A 20,805-nucleotide genomic window follows, 5' to 3' on the forward strand; every position below is an offset into this window, starting at 1 on the left:
CACATTAAAATGCCTCTGACTTTGCATTTGACCTGCAAGCAGATATGTATATAAACCCTTCCCATTCAACAATTCTCCTTAAATAGGAGGGATGGTGGTGAATGAACTCTTGTGAATTAGCCAACATGATTTAATGACTCTACATAATATATGGACACTTACTTAGGCCAATCACATAAGCAAAGGCATTGCCCACCACATTTCATGAATAGCGGTTACCATTTCTCTACCTTTCACATAAACTGACATTTGATCATGTGTGGAGAGGGGCTGTAACTTTTTTTTAATACTGTCAGTGCATGAAATTGGTTGAACTCTCTGTAGGTGTTGATGAAGAATGGAATTTACAACATACATGATTTCACATGTTCAACATTCTTTTAAAAATCATAGTTGAAAATCCAATTTCAACATTCGGTAATTTCATGGACACTTGTGTCTTCTCAATAAGACAGTCTATGTACTATATACTACTAAATAACACAATCTTATCACTTTGCTCAATTTATTTTAACAAAATTGATTTAGAAATGTCACTGAATTAAACAAAACATTTGAACATGTAAACATCTGCCATGTTCCTGTAACAGGAATTAATACCTGTGGACATTAGTATTCGTTTATTAGGAACACTATCAATTAATAAGGCTTGTCTTCAATACAACTAAATCCAGTTTGTTGCTTTAATTGTTCTTGCATTGCAAGTTAAATTTTTACCAAATTTTCTGATTTAGACAATGAAACATTATGGGAGAGTCAGTAAGTACCATCGGTTACAGCTGTTACAATTTCTCTGCCACATGAAAAACCTAAGCCAATCACATCAAATAATCATTGCTTTTCTTTAATAGATGCTCACCAAGTTATGTTAATTATGGTCCTTTAAAACACACACAAACATTTTGTAAAGGCTATATACAGTGTACATGGCTGAGCATGCACTATTCATAGATAGATACCTGCCTGCTGGATGTGATGTAATTACACAGTGCCTGAAATGATGCAGCTCAACTCCCATTTTAATCAATAATTCCAAGAGGAAAGTTGGTTTTACAATTGCTATATTTGCATGATTTTTAAAAAAATACAAAACACACTAATCCCATTTAAGAACTCTAGATGCAGATTCTACATAGGTTAAGGCAGTAAAAAAGCACTTCCTGATACAGGTGGTCTCAAGATCAATTAAAGCTGTCTGAAGCCATTATTTCCCTCTTTCATTCTCAACCACATCTCTGAAGAGTTTATGGAAGTTTTCTTTAAAATTACATTTAATAAAAATAAAAATGGGACATGGAAGAGACATGAAATACAACTTCAAAATTAATGTGAATAAAATTTTAAGGGCAACAACTAACCTATTACCTTAAAAAGGAATAAAACACGACTGATTTGGAGCATACAGCCCCTTCTTTAAAATATATTATTTGAGTAATTCAAGTAGAAGACTAATCAGAAGCAACTTCATGAACCATGCTCAAGTTTTGACCAATTTTCTCAGTTTCTTAATTCATAACAGTTTCTGCAAGTTTTGCATTCTTAACCACATTTCTTATGCTACAGAAATGACTTTACTGAATGGTTCTAGTCATAATTTTTCCACTTATTTTGAAATATTTCCTTTAAGTCAGGGGGACTATTCAAGAGCAAGCATTTATGACTCCAGGCTCTCTGTACTTATAATTAACTTTATAATCAGCACATTCCATTAAGTATTAGAAATATATGGCAGATTTAACCAGAGTTCTTTGATTTAGGCATTAAGAAATTCAGAATGGACACTACTCAGAGTGACACTGTTTTACAGATGATTTAGGAAATTTTAAGACCAATCCTTTTTCTCCAATGGACGTAAAATAGAGATAATCTGTTGTAAACAGGGCACTGTTGTAAAGACAAGTTGTTTTTTATAATTACTTTCCCCATATGTTGAAACAGACTCTTCAATGTGTCTTCCAGTATTGTCATATTTCCTGTTAAATTATGTCACCAACTTATTTTCCTTCTGTTCCTGTTCTTAAAGATGGTTGTGTTCAAAGCAGTTTGTTTTTAAAAAAATCTGTTGAAATTTATATAAAATTCTGTACAGGTTCACAAATTATTGCATAAACAGCATAATCTTCACGACAAGTGTTTCTGCAACACACGTCCATCTCAGAAAATTCACGTTTCCCTTCTGGCCTTTTTCTTCTTTTTAATTTGTTTGGGAGACTCCCAGCTCTCTTCAGACTTGGCTACAAGTTTAAGAATAAAGAATATTTACTGTCAATTATATTTATGTACAGTTCATTCATACATTTTTTGAATAATATTTATTAAGTTCCCATGCCTCTAATTGTATATTATAACAAAAATCTTGCTTTAATCATAACTGTTTTAACCTCTTCATCATACATTTCATTCTACATCATACATTTCATTCTACTGAGTTACTCAGGTAAGGAAATGCAAAAATTAGAAATTCCACTAAGGCAACATCTTTATCTCTACATCTAGGTCAGGCATAGGAAAACTCGGCCCTCCAGATGTTTTGGAACTATGACTCCCATCACCCCTGACCACTGGTCCTGTTAGCTAGGAATGATGGGAGTTGTAGTCCCAAAACATCTGGAGGGCCGAGTTTGCCTATGGCTGATCTAGGTAATGTCATGGCTTGAGAACTGTCTTGGTATGACTTTTGATGCGGTGACATTCAATATGGTATGATTTTCCTACATAAACGCAGGAAATGATCTTACACTGGGTCAAGCCATTGGTTCATTTAGCCCAGTTCTGTCTACGCTGACTGTTCAGATGGGAAGTCAATTTCCATTCACAAATGTGGTTTGTTACAGGCAAAGTGTCACATGCCAATTTCATTTTGTGACATACTGGTGCAGGAAAATAATCAAGAAACGAAGACCCTCAATTTCCCAGCCTCCTGACAGCTCAAACACATAAATCTGTAAATAACACATTTTCATAGTGCATACAAACCCCACTGGTTTCAAAAACAGGACTGATGGATGCTGAATGTTCAGAATCATGCCTATGAGGGATAAGCATAATCTGCAAAAAGATCTGCTTGGTTGTTTTGATACAACCACCATTTGGTTGAATGAAAATAGAGTACTTCCCACTGAGTCTAGCAGGCACCTGGAGGAAGAAATTACTTACTCTGTGGCGGAGGCACACTGTTTTGCTTAACATTAGAAATAGGAACTTCTGTCTCCGGTAGCATCTGTGGCACTTGGGAAGTTATCTTGTCAGATTCACTCTCTGATACAGTTACAGATGGCTCAGTAGAAACAGCAAATGAGGGCATCTCCTCAGGCTAAAATAAAAACTGCAGATTAGAATACAGACTTTTTGGCAACATTTAATTATTACTGTTTATAACAGAGGATGTCGAGACATTTGAGTGCATTTTTAATGTTTCATTTGGACTAAGTGACAAAACAGGAGAATGAGAAGCTATCATTTCCAGACAAAATAGTGTAAAACTAACAAATTGCAACTGTGACCTAACTAGTGTAAATTTCCTTGGATAATGGCCAGAAAAATATTTAAAGAGCTGGGTCTTGTTAATTTTTTTTTTTAAAAAAAAGGTCACTGAAGATGCCCGACATTGAGATTCAGCTCTAGGATTTCTGCAGAACTTGTAACATATGCAAGGATATTCGTTCGGGAAGAATGGCAAAGTAAGTAATGTAAGAACGTAAGACCAGCCCTCTGGGTCGGACCAAAGGCCCATCTAGTCCAAAGATTATGGGCAGAATTTTATGCTGCACTATGACGTACAATCCATCTGCGCAAACATTGCAACTTGCCAGATGGTCTGATTCCCCCCGTCTCCTTCCCCCACAAAGTCTTTTGGGGATTCTCCTTACCCTCTTGGGAGTCTATTTTGGTGGCTGGGGGGTGGGAGGAGGAGGGAAAGCCCCACTGCACAAGCAAAAGTCCTTGTTCAGGGTTTCCCCTGACAGGGATTGTTAGGTGAATCCCAAACTCCTTTCCCACAGAGGCCAAACAGATGTCTCTGCATATGTATACTTCTTCCTGCTGTATACATGATCTGTGTTTATGGCATGCTGTGGTCTAAGGAGCTCATGTGTAGAAGGGCCCTGAGAAATGGAACAATACTTTTTTGTTTATAAAGTTAAATTATACCTCAGCCTTTAGACTCTCAAAAATATGGGTGCTTTTTTGTTGATTGTAAGTATTGAAAGTATGCCTGATGAGCACCTAGATATATTTATCTATACCTTAGCTTGTTCACTAGTGCTGATGGTCTTTAAAGAGAAAGCTATCTCCTCTTGATGAACTTTTGAGGTATCTTCTGGAAATTCTTCTCCAGCATGTCTTTCCAGGTCATCAGCATCCTACCAAGAAAAAAGAAACACAAAGGATACTGAGGAACTTGAACCACTCTTTCTAATCCTGTAAAATCAATTCTGCTGCAAGATCAAATCAGTGTAATGAACCAGAATTTAAATACCTAATTTTGTAATCTAAAATCAGTTTCTCCTCTCGGTTTAAGATTGATAAAGCATTTCATGATAGTAATAAATAGGGAAATATTTCAATTTCATTACGTTCTAGCAGTTTTTTTCTATTGGTCAGAACCACCGTCAGGTAAAAAGACAGAGTATAAACATATCTATCTATAATAATAGCAATAATAATATTCTGCCTCACCTGTACAGGAGAGCTAGCCTCTTCTCCCTGCTTCTTCTTTTTCTTTTTCTTCTTCTTTGATTTACCACTTGCAGTACTTTGCAGAGCTGGTTCTGCCTTTTCTTTCTCATCATCTGAAGCCTAAAGAACAGAGAATGTTTCATTAGAATAAGCTGCTTCTCTACATAACCATGAAATTAAACTATGTCTGTTTTCCAACCCATTTCAGTTATGTTTTTAACACAGAGAATCAGGATGCATATTAAACGCACAGAAAAATGGCAAGAAAGCAGCAGTTGTCTATGGTATTAGTCCACCTTTTCTAAAAACTAAGAAGCATTTTTAGGATCAGACTAATTCCAACAGATCTCATAAATACCTTTTGTGCCTCAGATAGCGCTTCCTCAAGCTGTGGAATGCAGTGAGTCTTTTCTTCTTCTATCCAGTTTCCCCATTCCTCTGCAGGGGCATTCCAGTCAGAACTGGGATCAGCAGAAGATAGGCCGTCTGTGAATAATGAAGGAACAAGTTTCAAGTAGTATAGTAAAAGTCATGTGACTCAAATCACACACTAATTATGTCAATTTTTAGAGTGCATAACTTTGCTTTATTCCTCAAGTATTATTGGTCAAATATCAGTCAAGTATTTTCTTAAAAAATATTTGCTATATTACTACAGAAAACATACTTTAGCATAACTATTAAACTTGATATTTTGAAAAATATCAGTTGCTGTGAAACAATGAAGTTACCTTTAAAATTACTACAATTACCATTTTTAAACACACATAAATCAAAGTAGCAGCAACTATTAAAAAGCAAAAGCTAGATTTTTAAAGGCAGTTGTGCCAACCGGGACTATTCTTCCAGAACCAATAGCATCATCTGCCTGGTTCCTGTAGAATGCAAGATGGGTAATTCCAGACAGTGACAAGGTCACTGGTTAACTGACTGTGTTTCTGTTCCCAATGGGAGACATTTGCACTTACAGTGGTACCTTGGGTTAAGAACTTAATTCGTTCTGGAGGTCTGTTCTTAACCTGAAACTGTTCTTAACCTGAGGTACCACTTTAGCTAATGGGGCCTCTTCCTGCTACCACCGCCCGACTTCTGTTCTCATCCTGAAGCAAAGTTCTTAACCCGAGGCACTATTTCTGGGTTAGTGGAGTCTGTAACCTGAAACGTCTGTAACCCGAGGTACCACTGTACAGCAGGTAGCCAGTAGGAGTTTTGCTCCACTAAGATTGCCTCTGACCCCTATAGAGCTAGGGACTATCAGCCCTCCCTCCAAATACAGTCATACCTTGTTTTGCGACCGGGATCCATTCCAGAGCCTCGGCAGCTAGCCGAAACGGATGCAGGGCAAAGCGCCGCGTCTGAGCACGCACACAGAGCGGTTTGCACTTCTGCGCATGTGCGAGCGGCAAACCTGGAAGTAACCTGTCCTGGTACTTCTGGGTTTGCCACGGACGTTCGCTGGAATGGATGCTAGACAATTGCCTGAAGAATCAGTTGTCTAGTCCAATAGGCTAAAGTACTTCTTTCTATATACACCTATACATGGAGGAAGATGGCCATTTCTAAGCAAGGGAACACCAATGGAAACTAGCTTTGTCTATCAATCATGCTTTGTCAGGGCACAAAAATCTACACTATTTAGAAGCAAAATTGCAATCTGATCTGAAAGATGGTCTATTTAAAATATACCGGTAAGTCATTTTGCTTGCACAAATGTCTCAAAAGATCTCTACCACTGAGATAACATAGTTAAATGAACCCCATGGAGGGAGCCATGCAGATGTTAGCAGAGACAATTAATAGTTTGCAGGACTAATTTATTGTAGTGCAAGCTTTCATGGGTGAGAGCCACTTGCATAGTTTAGCCTTTTGGCCCTTGTTTTATTTTTAAAAAGCATTTCCCTCCCTCTTGGGTGCACTTCAACTTACCCACTAAGTAGGCACCTCATGCATTGAATAAATTCGGACTCTGCTCCCCAAAATGCATGTCACAATATATTTCTTAGGTTTGGGGATAGCAAAACCACACTTCATTATTAAAAGCATGTGGATAAACACCTGGTCCCATTTGCAGAGGACACATGGATGAATAGGAATATGAATATGAATGTAAATCTTTCTAGTGTAAGTCGTACAAGGTTTTTAAAAAATAACTTACTTAACCCAGACCATTCATCATCAATATGCGCCTGATTACGATTTAAATCCCATTGGAAGTCTGTAGTAGTAGGTTGAGGAACAGATTCACTGCTGGCTCCTGAAAAGAAGACAACACACACACACATAGAATAAGCTTTATGAACTGATAGGCATGTTACTACATATTAAGATATTTCAAATGGAAAAGGGCCTAGTATTTTAAGAATTCTACATGCAATGGAATAGCTTGTTTCTTTGCTGTCCCTGATATTACCGATTAAACCCAAAGAGAAAAGCTGATTTACATACGATCAAACATCCTACCCTATTCTGAAAATCCAGAGAATGAAGTATTTTAGTAGCATCTGCTAAGCCAATAATGATAGTTGACATTTCTGAAAACCAGCCTATTAACTACCATATGCATTTTATACGTAAGTTTTTCCAAACTTATATGCAACAACTCTTTCAATTAACATAGATGACCAGAGGTTTTCCGAAGAGTATAACTTAAGCATGTAGTTCATCTGTAGAGCAATTTTAAAATATTACCAGAAACTGGAGGATTTAGCCCCAATGAAGTGAATGAAGTAGAACTCTGTTCAGGAGGATTAATCCTTCCATCCACTCCAGACCAGGCTGTTGAAAAAATACAAAATAACCTATTTTTGCTACTGAAAATTAGGCACACATTCTTAAGACAAGCCTCTTACAAGACTAGCTTTTTCCAATGATTTTAGGGAACAAAATATTCCAGATTCATTGTACAAATACAACAGCTTGTAACATTGTAGCCAAGGATTTGACTCCACCATGTTTCATTTCATTGTAACAAGTAAAATAAGCTAATGGCCTGAATTTCACAAGTGTCATAGTTCTAATTCACCTTATTCAAAGACTGCAAGATCATTCTTCTTCTAAGCCTTATGCCTTTATAACCCCCAAAACAATGAATTAGGGATCAATCAGCTACCTGGAGCTGTGCTTCAAACAAGTATTACTGTAAGCTGTGGATAATTACATCTTACAAGTTTTATCTTCAACAGGTAATAGCAAAACATGATGATTCTTCTTTCAGATATGCTCTTAATTTTATTAGTAACAATTTGGATTGAATTTTAACTCTTGCTTTTGAGCTTTCAGATTCAAGTTAGGGAAAAGAGAAATACACAGAAACAGAAATCCTTCAAACTTTAAATTAAAAAGTATTTTCAACCCTGTCTACACATTTTTACACTTCTGCCCTTTCCCAAGAAGCTGAATGAAGCTGATTATTTATACAGATTTTTTCTTAAAGTCCAAGCTGACTGAGAGAAGGATGAGTAGGGTTCCAATGATACCCTGCATGGATATCTGCTGCTAAGAAGTTAAAATGCTATCCATGTGGTGCTAATCTCCACATAGGCCACAAGTAGCTCTTCGTACCTTAACCACAGCATATAAAAGGAAAGGCTAAAGCTTCCTAATCATTACTCAAATAATTTTTCTACAATGAGAGCTGAAAGAAGTATGTTGGGCGGGACATTAAAGATACATAATGCCATTTCTTAAAGACAGTTTTTGTTCTTAGAGAAACAAGCACTTACCAATACCAGGGAACAAAGTGCGCTCACCCCAGGTTCTGCCCACCAGGGAAACTCCCCAGTCCTTCCCATTTCCATGATCTCCAGCATCTTTTCCCCAAGCTGATGTCTCATTCTTCCTTTTGCTACCAGAAGATGATACTGAACTCCACTTCTCCTCACTTGCACCAATCTGAGGAGAAAGCTTTACAGGCTTTTCGTTCCAGTTGCCTCCATTTACTGTGGGGCCTTCACTCAGTCCTGAAGGAGCTTTTTAACACAAACATATACTTAATTGTAACATGTGTTTTAGTTGATACCATGAATGTACCTGATTAAAAAAAAATAAAAGTCATATTCTGCCAAGGGAAGCTCATAAAAATACCAAGATTACATTAACATTTCCATTGAACTTTTTGTTGTTGTTATTCTGCTCTTATCTCATTTCTAATCCAGCCCTTTTCTTTTTCTTCACTTCTTCCTCAGGAAAAGCTGGCTAGCCTAACTGAATACCAATACCACTCATGTGTTTCTCTGTTCATAGTTGCAGTCACTATCAGATGGGGAAAGGAAGGGTAGAAAGAAGTGTTTTTGCCATAACTATCCAGAGGGCAGTAACTATATAAAAATGGGTGAAATTCAGCCTTCACTAGATCTACAAAAAACCACTTCTCCCTATCTGTACTAATCGTATTGTGAACACTTGACAATGTGTGTCATAAAACTCAGTTGTATTTAATTTTGAGCAAATGGATGCAAGATCAGGCTGAAAGCCTCACAATTAACACAATCACAACAACATATTCCTATTATTACCAACGTCAATTCTCTTCATCTATGTTAAGAGAAATTAATGGTTTTTACTAATAATGCAGGTTAGTAAAAAGTAACTGACAGCAGAATTATAAAAAAGAAAGAAGCTGAAACTACACAACTTAAGTTAGGGGGAAAAACTGTATAGTAATTATGCAATACATTACACCCCACATAACTATGCAAAAGCTCCGTGTGAACCAGTGCACAAAATTCTAAGCAGTACCACAACTCCAATTAGGTTATTATATGCAGTAAACAGTCCTTACCTTGCTGAAGTGTAATTTCTCCTTTTCCAGATTTAGGATTACTAACTTGAGCATTCAGAACAGGATCACCTGATTAAGAAAAGCTACATTAGTGACTAAATATCCTACTATAATCCTTTTATTTATGCTGATGGATAGGCAATCCTAGGCTCCATTTTTTTAGTTAACACCTTTTAAAAGCGTTAATTAAATCAACAGAGCAGAGTTTCAATTATTAGTGTGTAATCTGTATTCTTCTCTTGTTCTTTAAGTGTTGCTGCCCTGCCCCCTAAGACGAGAAGTGAAAAACAAAACTAGAACAAGAGTCACATATCTACCTTTGCTTTTTCTGGTACCAACTGAAAGGGATGTTGCAGATGTTAGCTGTTCAGTGGAGATTGTAACTGAATTTTCCATAGCTGGTAGATTTGATTCTGGCCCAGAATCGGTCAGTACCTTGTCACGTTTACGCTGCTGCCGTTTCTCTCTGTTACTGATTTTTGTTTCCCAAGCGCCTGAAAGAGGTATAAAAAGCCATTAGTTAAAACAGAGGAAGTAACCTATCTCAGTGGTTTTCAAACTGTATTTCAGTGAATGTTGGGTGTTCCTCAAAAGCTTGTCAGAAGTTGCTCAATGAGGGAGTCACCAAATGGCAGACAAACTGATCTGAAAGACCACTTACCCATATTTTTTATTGCCTACCACAGGTCCCTGTTTGCTAAATACATATTGAAAGTCCCTCAATATCCAGCTTCACTTCCATATACAGTTATACAGCTTGATGCTCTCTCAAACGGTTCTTTCCCCACTTTCAAATGTCATCATTGCAGGTGCAAACTCTGGCTGTCCTGAAATCTTGTGGGCATTTTTTTTTTAATAGCTATGGAGGAAAATCATTCTAATAGTTACACCCAAGTTGCTTTTATTGAATTTCCTTCAACTCAAGTGCAGTTATCACACCCAAACCCCAAAACACATTCTGAAATGTTTGCTCCTTCCCAACACTGAAAATACAATGCCAGTTCAAGTCTGACACCTCAGATTATTTGATAAAACCTGTAATTTAGGCAGCAATCATAACACAATTATATTCTACAATCACATGAACTGGCAGCTTGCTGCTCCATATGGATAAATTGACCCATAAAGGCAAAGAGCTCAAACCTATTAACAGATTAAAAACAGGTTTCATTTTAAAGACCGTAATAGAATGAACCACAAATTTCTTAAAATGTTTTTATTAATAGCACCATTATTAAATTTTTAACTTGCCCTTCCTCCTGAAGGAGCACAAGGATTATTTTTTTTAAAAAACCATACATGCTTTTCAGTACCTTCATCAACTTCCTTTCTATCAACACGTGACTGGTCCTGAACTGTTTTAGCATCTCCCTTTGGTTTCTTCTTATTCTTCTTTGACTAAAATAAAAAGCAAGTATTTTCTATCAATATTAATTTAAGCTATCAAAATACCTGAAGTTGCACAGTCATGTTACATTTAGTAGTAATCTTTTTGAAATGCACTGCTTCACACTGCAGTACAGGCATTTCATAAGGAATCTAAAAATGCCCCAAAGCAAAAGTATAGGTTTTAAAAACTTGAGCTTTACAAAAGCCAACATTGATTAAAATGTATTACTTAACCAGAGATGTATTTTATAAAACATCGTACAAATTATGGCTACTATCCTAAACCCATTTACCTGGGTAGTCCCCCTTTTCTAGTAGCCCCATTGAACTTGGTGCATCTCTATTCTAATTAGACAAATTTATGATTGTACTGAAAGAGTCTATTGTTAACAATAAGCATACCAATGATTATGGTTGACAGTATTGTCAAATACTGAGGTTGCACATGGGAGCTATTTTTTAAAAAATGTATTCCCGTATAAAAACAATGTAGTCACAATGTAGACTTTATGTCAAACACAAGAAATTAAGATATGAACCAGAGGTTGAGAAATGGGCTGCTTCTCTTTTTAATCTAGTAATAATTCCTATACTTTGGTAGAGTTGGGAGGGCAGGTATTTCTTCTGATGCTACACTGAGTTGCTTTATAAGCTTTCCTGAAATTGGTATAAGGTCAAGGAAGTATGTACCCTTCTCCAAGCATGGAAGTCAGGACTTGCTTCTAGTCAGACTAGATCTCAGAGGCACAAAGCTCAATGTGATTGTAAAGATTGGATGGTGCAACAAGACTATTTGCTGGTGGCAAATACAGATTTTTGGCTGGTTACCAACACTAGTCAAAATAGTAGAGCCTTTGCCTGAAATTTGCTTTAGACACTATCAACTTATATATATTATCTACAGTTTTCCATCACTTACAAATAACCAACCTTTTCAGCTTTCTTTTCTGCCTCTGACTGCTGTTTAAGGTTGTCTCTTCGAACTGTCTGTATTACTTCCTCTTCAGACACTTCATGAGCAGGTTGACCATTAAGCTAGAAATCAGAAAATTGTCACATTAATTTTAGACAGAGTTCACATAACTACACATTGTATTTCACTGTTTTTCAGTCTAAATGTTTAATTCGACCGAAGTCTGCCAATGTGACATACTTACCTACCCACTACTTGTTTGCTCACTTCTAGTTTAGAACAGAATCTTAAAACTTTCACTTAACAACTATTCACTACAATTTAATATGACCAAGAAAGTGGTTTAATATGAATTGCTGACTGGGTCACGGTTACATAATAGAGTCACAACAAAGGGTTGTATCTGAAGTAGTGCTGAGTAACGCAACTGGTTAATGCAAGGATTTTTGCTTTTGAAACAGGAATCCCCCTCTCCTGCCCCTGCAATCTGTTCTAGGGGCTCCCCAGCACAGATCTGGGGAGGGCACAGGGCATGAATGGAGGAGAAGAGAGGGAAAATCCATTGTGCAAGTGTAAATCCTTGTCCTGATGAGATGAGTTTGTTGAATACTGCCCAAGGTTTTGTTAAAATTCCACCAAATGCACTGTTATGAATGGAAAGCAAAGACAGAAAAGGGAGCTAATAGTATTTCCCCAGTATTACTGAAAATATGGGCTCAATTTATAAACAAACTGTGTTCATTGGTATCTCCAAACACTTCAGTGCTATTCCACCCACAGCTTAATAAAAATGAAAGCATAAGCCAATTTACAAATTGGCAGAGAAAAGGCTTTGAGAAATTCAAAGATTGGATTGTTTATAATCAAGTAAAATCTCAGGATGAGATGCAAGAATGCATAAAAAATACAGAACTTGCTCTATTTGAATATTTCCAAATTAGAAATTTTCTAATAAATTGGCTATGACAATGTGAGACATCTAAACGATTAACTGAATTATTAAACATATGGGGTAAAACTGCCTGGTGGACTATGTTTTCAAAATGGATACAGGTGATAGGAATAATGATAGGGATCTCTATTCCAACTGAAAACTGGAAGTATATCTGGGGAAAAAATACAATCATACTGCTTCGTTAACTTTAATATATAATGCAGAAAAACTCTGGATATTATGGTATTTAACCCATTTAATACCAGTAATTATAGTAGTTGGAATTGCGGTTCAACTAGAGTCAATTTTATACACTGTTGGTGGGAGAACCTTGAAGCTAAGAATATTGGCAAGAAATAATACCCGATGTAAGTTCTACTTTGAAATATATGCTTTGGAAGGACCGCCAAATAATTTTGCTTCCATATTTGGAAAGTACCCATGGAGGGGGGAAATTTGTCATGTCATACAATAGTGGCAGCACAGATTCTATATGCCAAGTATGGTGGAAGGAGAAATTCCTAGTTTGAAGGAATGGTATATCAAATTATGGGGAATAGCTGTTCGAGTAAAATTACTTGTCTATTTGAGTTTACCAAGGGAAAAAGGTAATCAGATCTGAATAGGATTAGGTACAATTCATAGAATTTTGGAATAGCAAGCAGCTATTGGGTTAGTTATAACCCTTTCTCAAGTTTATGAAATTTGAAATAGATGTCAAATTTAACAAAGAAGGAATTTTTTTTTATTCTACTCTAATTTGAATCTTGCTTATTTCTACCTTTCCCCCTTAATCTTATTATAATTAAGAGCTAAATTGTCTTCTCAGTATTCTTACCAATGGGGCATATAAATGTATATATTACTATTTAAGATGATTTATTTATTAACGATACAGATATCTGATTTTAAAATAAAATGCGTATTAACAGTAAGTCTCACTTATCCACAAAAAGTGGAAAAAGTTAAATGAGTGGCACTGCTTAATTTCCAAGCCTCAAATAACATTGAGGTTTCTTTCAATTGCATGTAGTCCAAGGCCACAAAAGCAAATCCTATCCTAAATATTATGCAGTTAAAGAACAGTGATATTACAGTACCAAAGCTAAGGAGGTCTTTCTGCTCAAGGAGTTGGGAGGGAAGACTCACTGGAAACCTAGAGGTATACTGCCTTCAATTACATGAACCAAAGGCAGAATAGAAGCAAAATAAGAATGTTGAGTTAAGAATCTGAGGCATCATCTCATCTACAACTAAAATTAGTCTCTGCAATAACAATGGGTATGATCCAGTGAATCTCACTGATTTCAATGGAAAAACATGCAGGTGGTGCTTAAGCCTTTCATTGAAGCCTTTTGAGAAACTTGACCTCTGCACTCCCTTCACACTGACAACCCCCAAAATACTTCATGTGCCCTGCTTCTTTGGCAACTCCACTTTTATCATAATTAAGCTGGCTTAAATGGAGGCCAAAGAAGAAAAGAGGCTGTGGGCCAAATGGGACTGCATGTGTACCATGGGCCAATTCTGACCCACGGACCAGTAGTTCCCCATCCTGCTTTAGAACCCCAAAGAAACTGCTCAAAAATTGAAAGTTGAAAGAATGTGAAATAGCACCTACTCTTCTGCCTCAGAGCAGAGAGCTCTAGGATTAAGAGAAGACATTATAATGGCTTAGTTCAGATGAAGAAAGATAGCTATCAAAAAGGTAGATTGCACTCAAGTTCATTTCCTATTATCCAAACCATGGTTTGGAGGTTCAGAATGTGACATTTGAATCAGGCCTATGTATTTTGCCTTCAATTCCCTATGTGAAAAATTAGTGTATTTTCCAGGCAGACATCACTACAGGATTACTGCAAAAATCCGATATTTTGAGATACATCTCCTTAAATTAATGCCTACTTTCTGTATCTGACACACAGTCACAATTCACAACAAAACAAAGATGAAGCTCACTAGTAAGATATCTCCAGTTAGAGGATTTTGGAGCAACATTTTACAAATTTACAAAAAAAAGAACTTTAAAATAAACACTTTAATAGCTAATGTGCATTATTTGACATGCCCTGGAGCCACTTGGATGGCATAGTTTTTATTCATCAAATATTACAACTTTAAGAGTAAAAGTTGGATAAGGTTATATTTAAAATCCAGAACAGTAAAGTGACTTTCATCTTTACAGGAAAAAAGTTCTAGTGTTTCCTACAAAAAAACCTTGAAAATATTTGAGACATGCCTAAAACTTTATTATAAATGCTTTATTTTCAAACATAGGAGCCCGAAGTTAGCACTGTCATGAAACCAATTTCTAAATATAACTACAGTAGTTTGAGTTCGTGTCAAATTCTCATTTTACAACATGAGCGGCTGGAAAAGGCAACAGTTGCAGAATACTCCCTTCTACAATTACATCCAATCCTTGATTGAAATGGGGTAAAGAATCTAACCTTTATACATATTATGATATACTCCCAGCAGCCTTGACACGATTTCTTAAGCAAAACACATAGTTTAGTTCAAGTTTAGAAGATTTTCTGCTTCTCTGTCCAGAAGCTGGTAATAGCAACTGAAACAAATAACCCTATGGAAAGTGATGAAATCTCTCAGCTAAGATAGTCAAAAATACCAAAAAAGAACATGGCTCAACAACCAGGCTTTGAAAACTTGATCTTCTCTCTTGCACAAAGCACTACAGCAGTAGGGAGAGGAGAAACATCAAGCGATCCGACTATGGCAGCCCAATTCTTGCCTACACCACAGCATAAAGCAATCACATTATACAGTATGGGATTAACATCTCCTGTCATAGTCACATGCCTGTCCTGCAGCAAACGATGCTAAAATCTGAAGCATAATCACAGAATTGTACAGTTGGAACTTGGAAAGGGTTCCAAGGGTAATCTATGCAATGCATAAAGGTAAAGGTACCCCTGCCCGTACGAGCCAGTCGTGTCCGACTCTGGGGTTGCGCGCCCATCTCGCTTAAGAGGCCGGGGGCCAGTGCTGTCCGAAGACACTTCTGGGTCACGTGGCCAGCGTGACAAGCTGCATCTGGCGAGCCAGCGCAGCACACGGAAACGCCGTTTACCTTCCCGCTAGTAAGCGGTCCCTATTTATCTACTTGCACCCAGGGGTGCTTTCGAACTGCTAGGTTGGCAGGCGCTGGGACCGAGCAACGGGAGTGCACCCTGCCGCGGGGATTCGAACCGCTGACCTGACGATCGGCAAGTCCTAGGCGCTGAGGTTTAACCCACAGCGCCACCCGCGTCCCATGCAATGCATAGGGTGGGGCAAAATTTCACAAAAGACTTAGGGAGAACCAAGGCTGTGCTGCTGATACAAAAGTGGCCATGGCATGTGGCAGAAGTTAGGGGAGCTCGAATGCAGGAGAGGGCCTGACTGGAGTTACAAAGTCATCCCATACTTGAGATCTGATGGCTAAAGAGCTATAGGATTTAGCACAAGGGGAATCTCTGGTAGTTGGAAACTAGTTTAAACGACAGCTGTTTAGCCTGTCACTTTAATGATTATTGTATCATTTTAAATACTTCAAACTTTCCCTTTCAAAATCTTCTCCACCATGGAGGCTAATCAACAAAAGCCTATGACTTTGCCACACACATTGCTTATTTGTTGTTGGGAAATAGTAGATATGGATCTTCTCCTCAACCCTAAAATAATCTGGCTTCAGCTGGCCTCAGGGAACTTGACAGGCTTTGAGGCAATGGCTCCTCCACAGTCTACTAATCAAGCACACTTTATGGTTAGGGCAGGACAGGGACAAAGAGGCATGTTGGGATGCTAAGCAGGGTCAGCCTGTCAAGCAAAATAGCAGGGGTGTTGGCCCATGCAGAAGCCTAAGTATTGGTTCTTGCATTACACATGTTGATTGACTGAGGTGTGCTTGGATGTCTAAAGCTCCTCCCCTTGCTTTCGTGTGGGATGATAACCTGGAATCCTGCCTCCTGTTGTTCCAAGCAGCTAGGATTCCTTCAGCAGCCCTTATGTTATTGGCAACTATAACTGGGTGTTGAGGCTGGTGCAAGAGAGAGACAAATACTCCAAGGTATGTCTGATTCCTTTCTGCTGCTGTGGCGTTTTGCAGTGTGTGTGCAAGTCCTAGGAGCTCCTTCTTTTGGCCATGTCATGAGAATGATGTGGCTCTCTGATATTATATGGTTGTTTTATTGGATTTTTAATATTAATTTGTTTGTTGCCCAGTGAACCTTGGTTACGGGTTAACTAATAAATGAAATTACCAAAACAGATGCATTGTTTTTTTTTGGCCAGATATTCAAAAGGTAAATGAGGGCATCTACCCACTCGTGCTTCTCAACCTCATGTGCTATGCATTGAACGACTAGAGGTTTCTGCTGTCAATATGTCCAAGGAAATAACTGAGGGAGAGCAGGGAAAGCACACCTCTAAAATAGTTGCAAAAACTTTTTTTCTTCTCTCAGTAAAATGTACACAGCTACAGCAGCAAACCAGCCATTCTTTAATTCTTCATTGAAAAGGGGTGTTTTTATAAAACGAGGAAAAAGACTTTCCCTTCCTAGAGTTTGAAAAAGAATAAAAGGCAGGGACAGCTACAGTGGAGGGGAAGCCTTTTCTCCTATAACTTTTCCCTCGAGAAGGACTGTAAAAGCAAGAATGAAGAAGGAATTTTTCCCTTGCTTGGATACCTGCTGCTGCTTCATTCCTTCCAGTCTGGGGTCTGCTGAACTCTTGAGTAGCTCTCTTTCAACAGCACACAACACTCTAGCTTGAAGTAAGTGACAGTCAGGAGCCAGTTAGCACCACACAGGCACTGAAGGAAATTGAAACTTCACAGCAAAGATATGACTGGTGGTGGGCTTCAGTGAGGAATGCTCTCTTATATGCAAATGACTGTGCCCAGAAGAGTTCTAATTGGTAAGGTATTGCAAATTACAATCAAAGCTGTCTGAATGGAAGATTGTTTAGTCTGGATGCCCCACCACATTATTTTCAATGGGAACTCCTAAACGAGTAAAGGACCTGCCTGAATTAACAGTAGACTGTGTACATGTGCATGCAGACTGACCAGCAGTATCAGAGGCTGACAATGGATTCCAGAGAATTGAGTGATCAGATTGTCATAGTGACTTATAATTATATGTGTGGGCAGGAGAACCGAGAGCGGGTTCTGGGTTTCTTGAGGGTGAGAACACCCATCTGACAAAGTTTTAAAACTATCCCAATCTACCTGCATAGGAATTATGGGGAGAACTTGATAAAATAAAATACTATTTGCCACAAAGCTCTAACCATCTTTCGAAATTATCGTTTCAAAACTGGCCCTACTACATTTTAGCCTTCGTGAGATTGCAGTCCCTTGAAAACCTGCATGAGGGTGGGGCAGTGTAAGTGGCGAAGGAGTGATTGGCAAAAACTGGATTCCAGTTCCTTCTGCTCCATGAGTGGAAGGAGTTTTTCTGTTCACAGAGGTCTAGTTACAATCAAACCCATAGGAAAGATAATAAGATGGTCCAAGGTATTCTGGGCAGTTTACGGCTCTGAAGGCACAAAACAGTTTAAAGACAGCACTGCGTAAGGCATATTGCAGTGTGTGGAGTTACCAGTCACAAGCTAGGTCTCCAGAAGGGGGAAAAATCTGAAAAGGATGGACCCTGTCAGATTTCACCTGAGCATCAAGACGAAGATGGAATCAGGAACACCCTAAAGCTGCTAAAGTGCTGTTCCATCAGATAGTTCTCAAGAACACGGAATTCACCTGTTTTTACGCTAATTGTTCCTCAAACCACCAGCCCCACAAATTTTGCTGGACTGGCTTCCCCCCTCATTAGCAATTCAATGCACTGCTTTAAAGAATCCATCACTACCACACTTTAAAAGTGGAGAGAAATTTGGGTGCCATATTTCAACACTGGTTATCTTGCCCTGTTTATTAGATCTGTCAACAGCAACAAGTTTAACATGAACACCATTTTAGCCCATTGAAAACTGTCAATACCATCTTAAAACATTGCCAATGTACCACACACAGAGGCTTCAGTTGATTTCAAGTTTATGCAGTATTACTATTTATCTTGCCTAAAATTGTACCTCTCAACAACAAAAAAGAATTAGATTCAACACAATCTAGGATATAGGATGCTATTGAACAGAAACCCTCAGATTTATAGGAGCTAGTATCAAACTTTTAGACAAGCGTTTTGCACATGTCTGAAAACAACCGTAAATGCTTAGATGTCACTTCTTTCTAGAAAGCACCAAGGGCAGGAAATTTCCAGGCCTGTTCACTTCCATGTTAATTTGCTTTTTAATATTCAGTCTCCAAATCCAGAATAATCTTCCTTGTCCGTCTACTAACAGACCACTCAAAGAGGGAGAATAGCCACTTTTTAACTACTGTGACCATGAGAGCTGTGTGAATAAAAGAGTGACTATACAACCCATTCTACCAGGTTGATCAAGGCTGAGTCCAATGTATACCTAGGATTAAAACATATTATTATTAACAGACTTATCTACACTAAATGAGATAAAGTTAGAAAGTTTTATGCTGAAGTCCTAAAGGTCAACTATTCAACACACTGTGTGTAGGGGAAGTCACATGGATCCTCAAATGAGAAAATCACCCATGCTGCAGTACGTATAAGTTCACTGGTAAGAAGAGAGCTGGTGCAAACTGTCTTGCTGTCAGCTAGAACCTGTAAATTGACTGTTCACGCTCACAGGTGCTTGCAGACATTACATCCTTGATAAGAAAAACTTCAAGGCGCAAAATTCATGTAAAACTGCAGCTGCAGTTCTCTGCTTCAGACAGTACTTGGAAAAGCAGGAAAAAAGAAATGGGGGGGGGAATGAGGAGAAAAAAAGAACATATTTAGAAATGCAACATCAGGTGCAGGCACTAGCGCTTTCAATTAAACACATACACGAACACCGTTGTGATATGCAGAATGTGTGAAGCAGCAGCAGAAGCGCTACAGTTTTCTTATGGTGTTGGGTCAAGACATTGAAACTCCCTCTATTCCACCAATAGCCACTCATGCAAATGTTCTCTTTTCCCACCGTGTTTCCACTCACCCTGCCCGTTTTCTCCAGCGGCCTCTTTTTATTCCTCTTCTTCTGCTCGTCTCCCTTCAGCAGGAGCATCGTCCCAGGGACCCCCTTGTGAGGAGGGCCTCCTCCTGCTGTTGCTGCTGTCAGGCCCCGCGTCGCCGCCACTTCTTCCTCGTCCTCTTCGTCGTCCTCCTCGGCGGTTCTCCTGAGGCGGTTCTTCCTGCGAGCATCCCCCGCCCGGGCGCAGGCCGCGGCCCACAGCAGCGCCAGCAGGAGCAGCAGCGCCAGGACGGACGTGGAGAGCAGCACCAGCCAGGTGGGCAGGCGCTGCGGCTCCAGGCCCGGCGGCAGCTCCAGGCCCAGCTCGGTGCGGAGCAGGCCCACGCCGGCCGACAGCGCATCCCGAAGCCGGGCCGACACCTCCTCGGCCTGCTGGGCCACAGCCTCTTGCCAGCTCGGCGAAGCCATGGCTGGAGCAGCGGGGGCCGCGACAAGAGCAGAAACTCGCCTCACGCCGAGCGCATCGCTCACCCTCCGAGGAGAAGCCGAAAGCCCTTCGGGTCTCCCGCCGCCACCGCCGACCCGAGCCGGAGGAGCGAGAGAGGCGGCGGTTGCGCCGCTGACTGACTTGATTCGGCCCAAGAGCGCAACGTCACCCCTCCGCCGCCGAACGTCGGCGGCCGCAGCGTTCGGGCGGGCGAGCGCGCACGGGGCGGCGGTGACGGAAAGGGGTCACGTGGAGCTCAAGGAGCCGTTGGCTGGGAAGCGCCGCTTGCGCCTGCGCGCTTGCGACTGAGCGTCTACGTGCGCTCGGCGCCCCGCCCACTCGACTGGCGACGGGTCCTTCTTTCCCCCATCTGCCCATCCCTTACTGTTGTTACGTAGTCGGCGCAAGTGGGCGGTTCCTAAAGTGGGCGTCACTCCTGGCGCGGGATTGGGCAGCGAGAGGGACTTGTAAGCAAGTAATCTCGACGTGGCAGTGATTTCCTCGCCGAGGGAGGGGCGGGGAGGAGGAGGGAGGGGGAGGAGCCGCCGGTGCCGCCCTCGACCTGCCCCGTC

The 20,805-nt window shown here is 39.6% G+C and overlaps 1 protein-coding gene across 3 annotated transcripts; it reads right to left on the reverse strand.

The window, feature by feature from the left end:
* Positions 1–488: 488 nt before the first annotated feature.
* Positions 489–20,501, reverse strand: MTDH (metadherin). Of its 3 annotated transcripts, none has more exons than XM_028736440.2 (13): positions 19,771–20,501; positions 11,777–11,881; positions 10,771–10,855; positions 9,775–9,951; positions 9,458–9,526; positions 8,400–8,645; positions 7,366–7,452; positions 6,833–6,931; positions 5,036–5,163; positions 4,678–4,797; positions 4,245–4,361; positions 3,157–3,304; positions 489–2,234 (listed from the first exon to the last, which is right to left on the reverse strand). In XM_028736440.2, exons 1-13 carry the CDS (start codon positions 20,212–20,214, stop codon positions 2,164–2,166), a joined length of 1,896 nt encoding a protein of 631 aa, XP_028592273.2. In that variant the 5' UTR covers positions 20,215–20,501; the 3' UTR covers positions 489–2,163. The 3 variants fall into 3 exon arrangements, with proteins under 3 accessions (XP_028592273.2, XP_028592274.2, XP_028592272.2); XM_028736441.2 differs by having other exon boundaries at positions 3,157–3,313; positions 8,427–8,645; positions 19,771–20,500; XM_028736439.2 differs by having other exon boundaries at positions 3,157–3,313; positions 19,771–20,498.
* Positions 20,502–20,805: the final 304 nt, after the last annotated feature.

This window comes from Podarcis muralis, chromosome 8, assembly GCF_964188315.1.
Source record: "Podarcis muralis chromosome 8, rPodMur119.hap1.1, whole genome shotgun sequence".
NCBI lineage: Eukaryota > Metazoa > Chordata > Lepidosauria > Squamata > Lacertidae > Podarcis > Podarcis muralis.

What these genes read in the sequence shown, in the direction of transcription:
- MTDH (XM_028736439.2), bottom strand. Translation starts at nt 20,214, where the DNA reads ATGGCTTCGCCGAGCTGGCAAGAGGCTGTGGCCCAGCAGGCCGAGGAG. An exon ending in AGAAATTACACTTCAGCAAG is followed by an intron (nt 8,646 to 9,457) that starts GTAAGGACTGTT and finishes TGTGTTAAAAAG; the next exon opens with CTCCTTCAGGACTGAGTGAA. An exon ending in CACTTTGTTCCCTGGTATTG is followed by an intron (nt 7,453 to 8,399) that starts GTAAGTGCTTGT and finishes TTTTTTCAACAG; the next exon opens with CCTGGTCTGGAGTGGATGGA.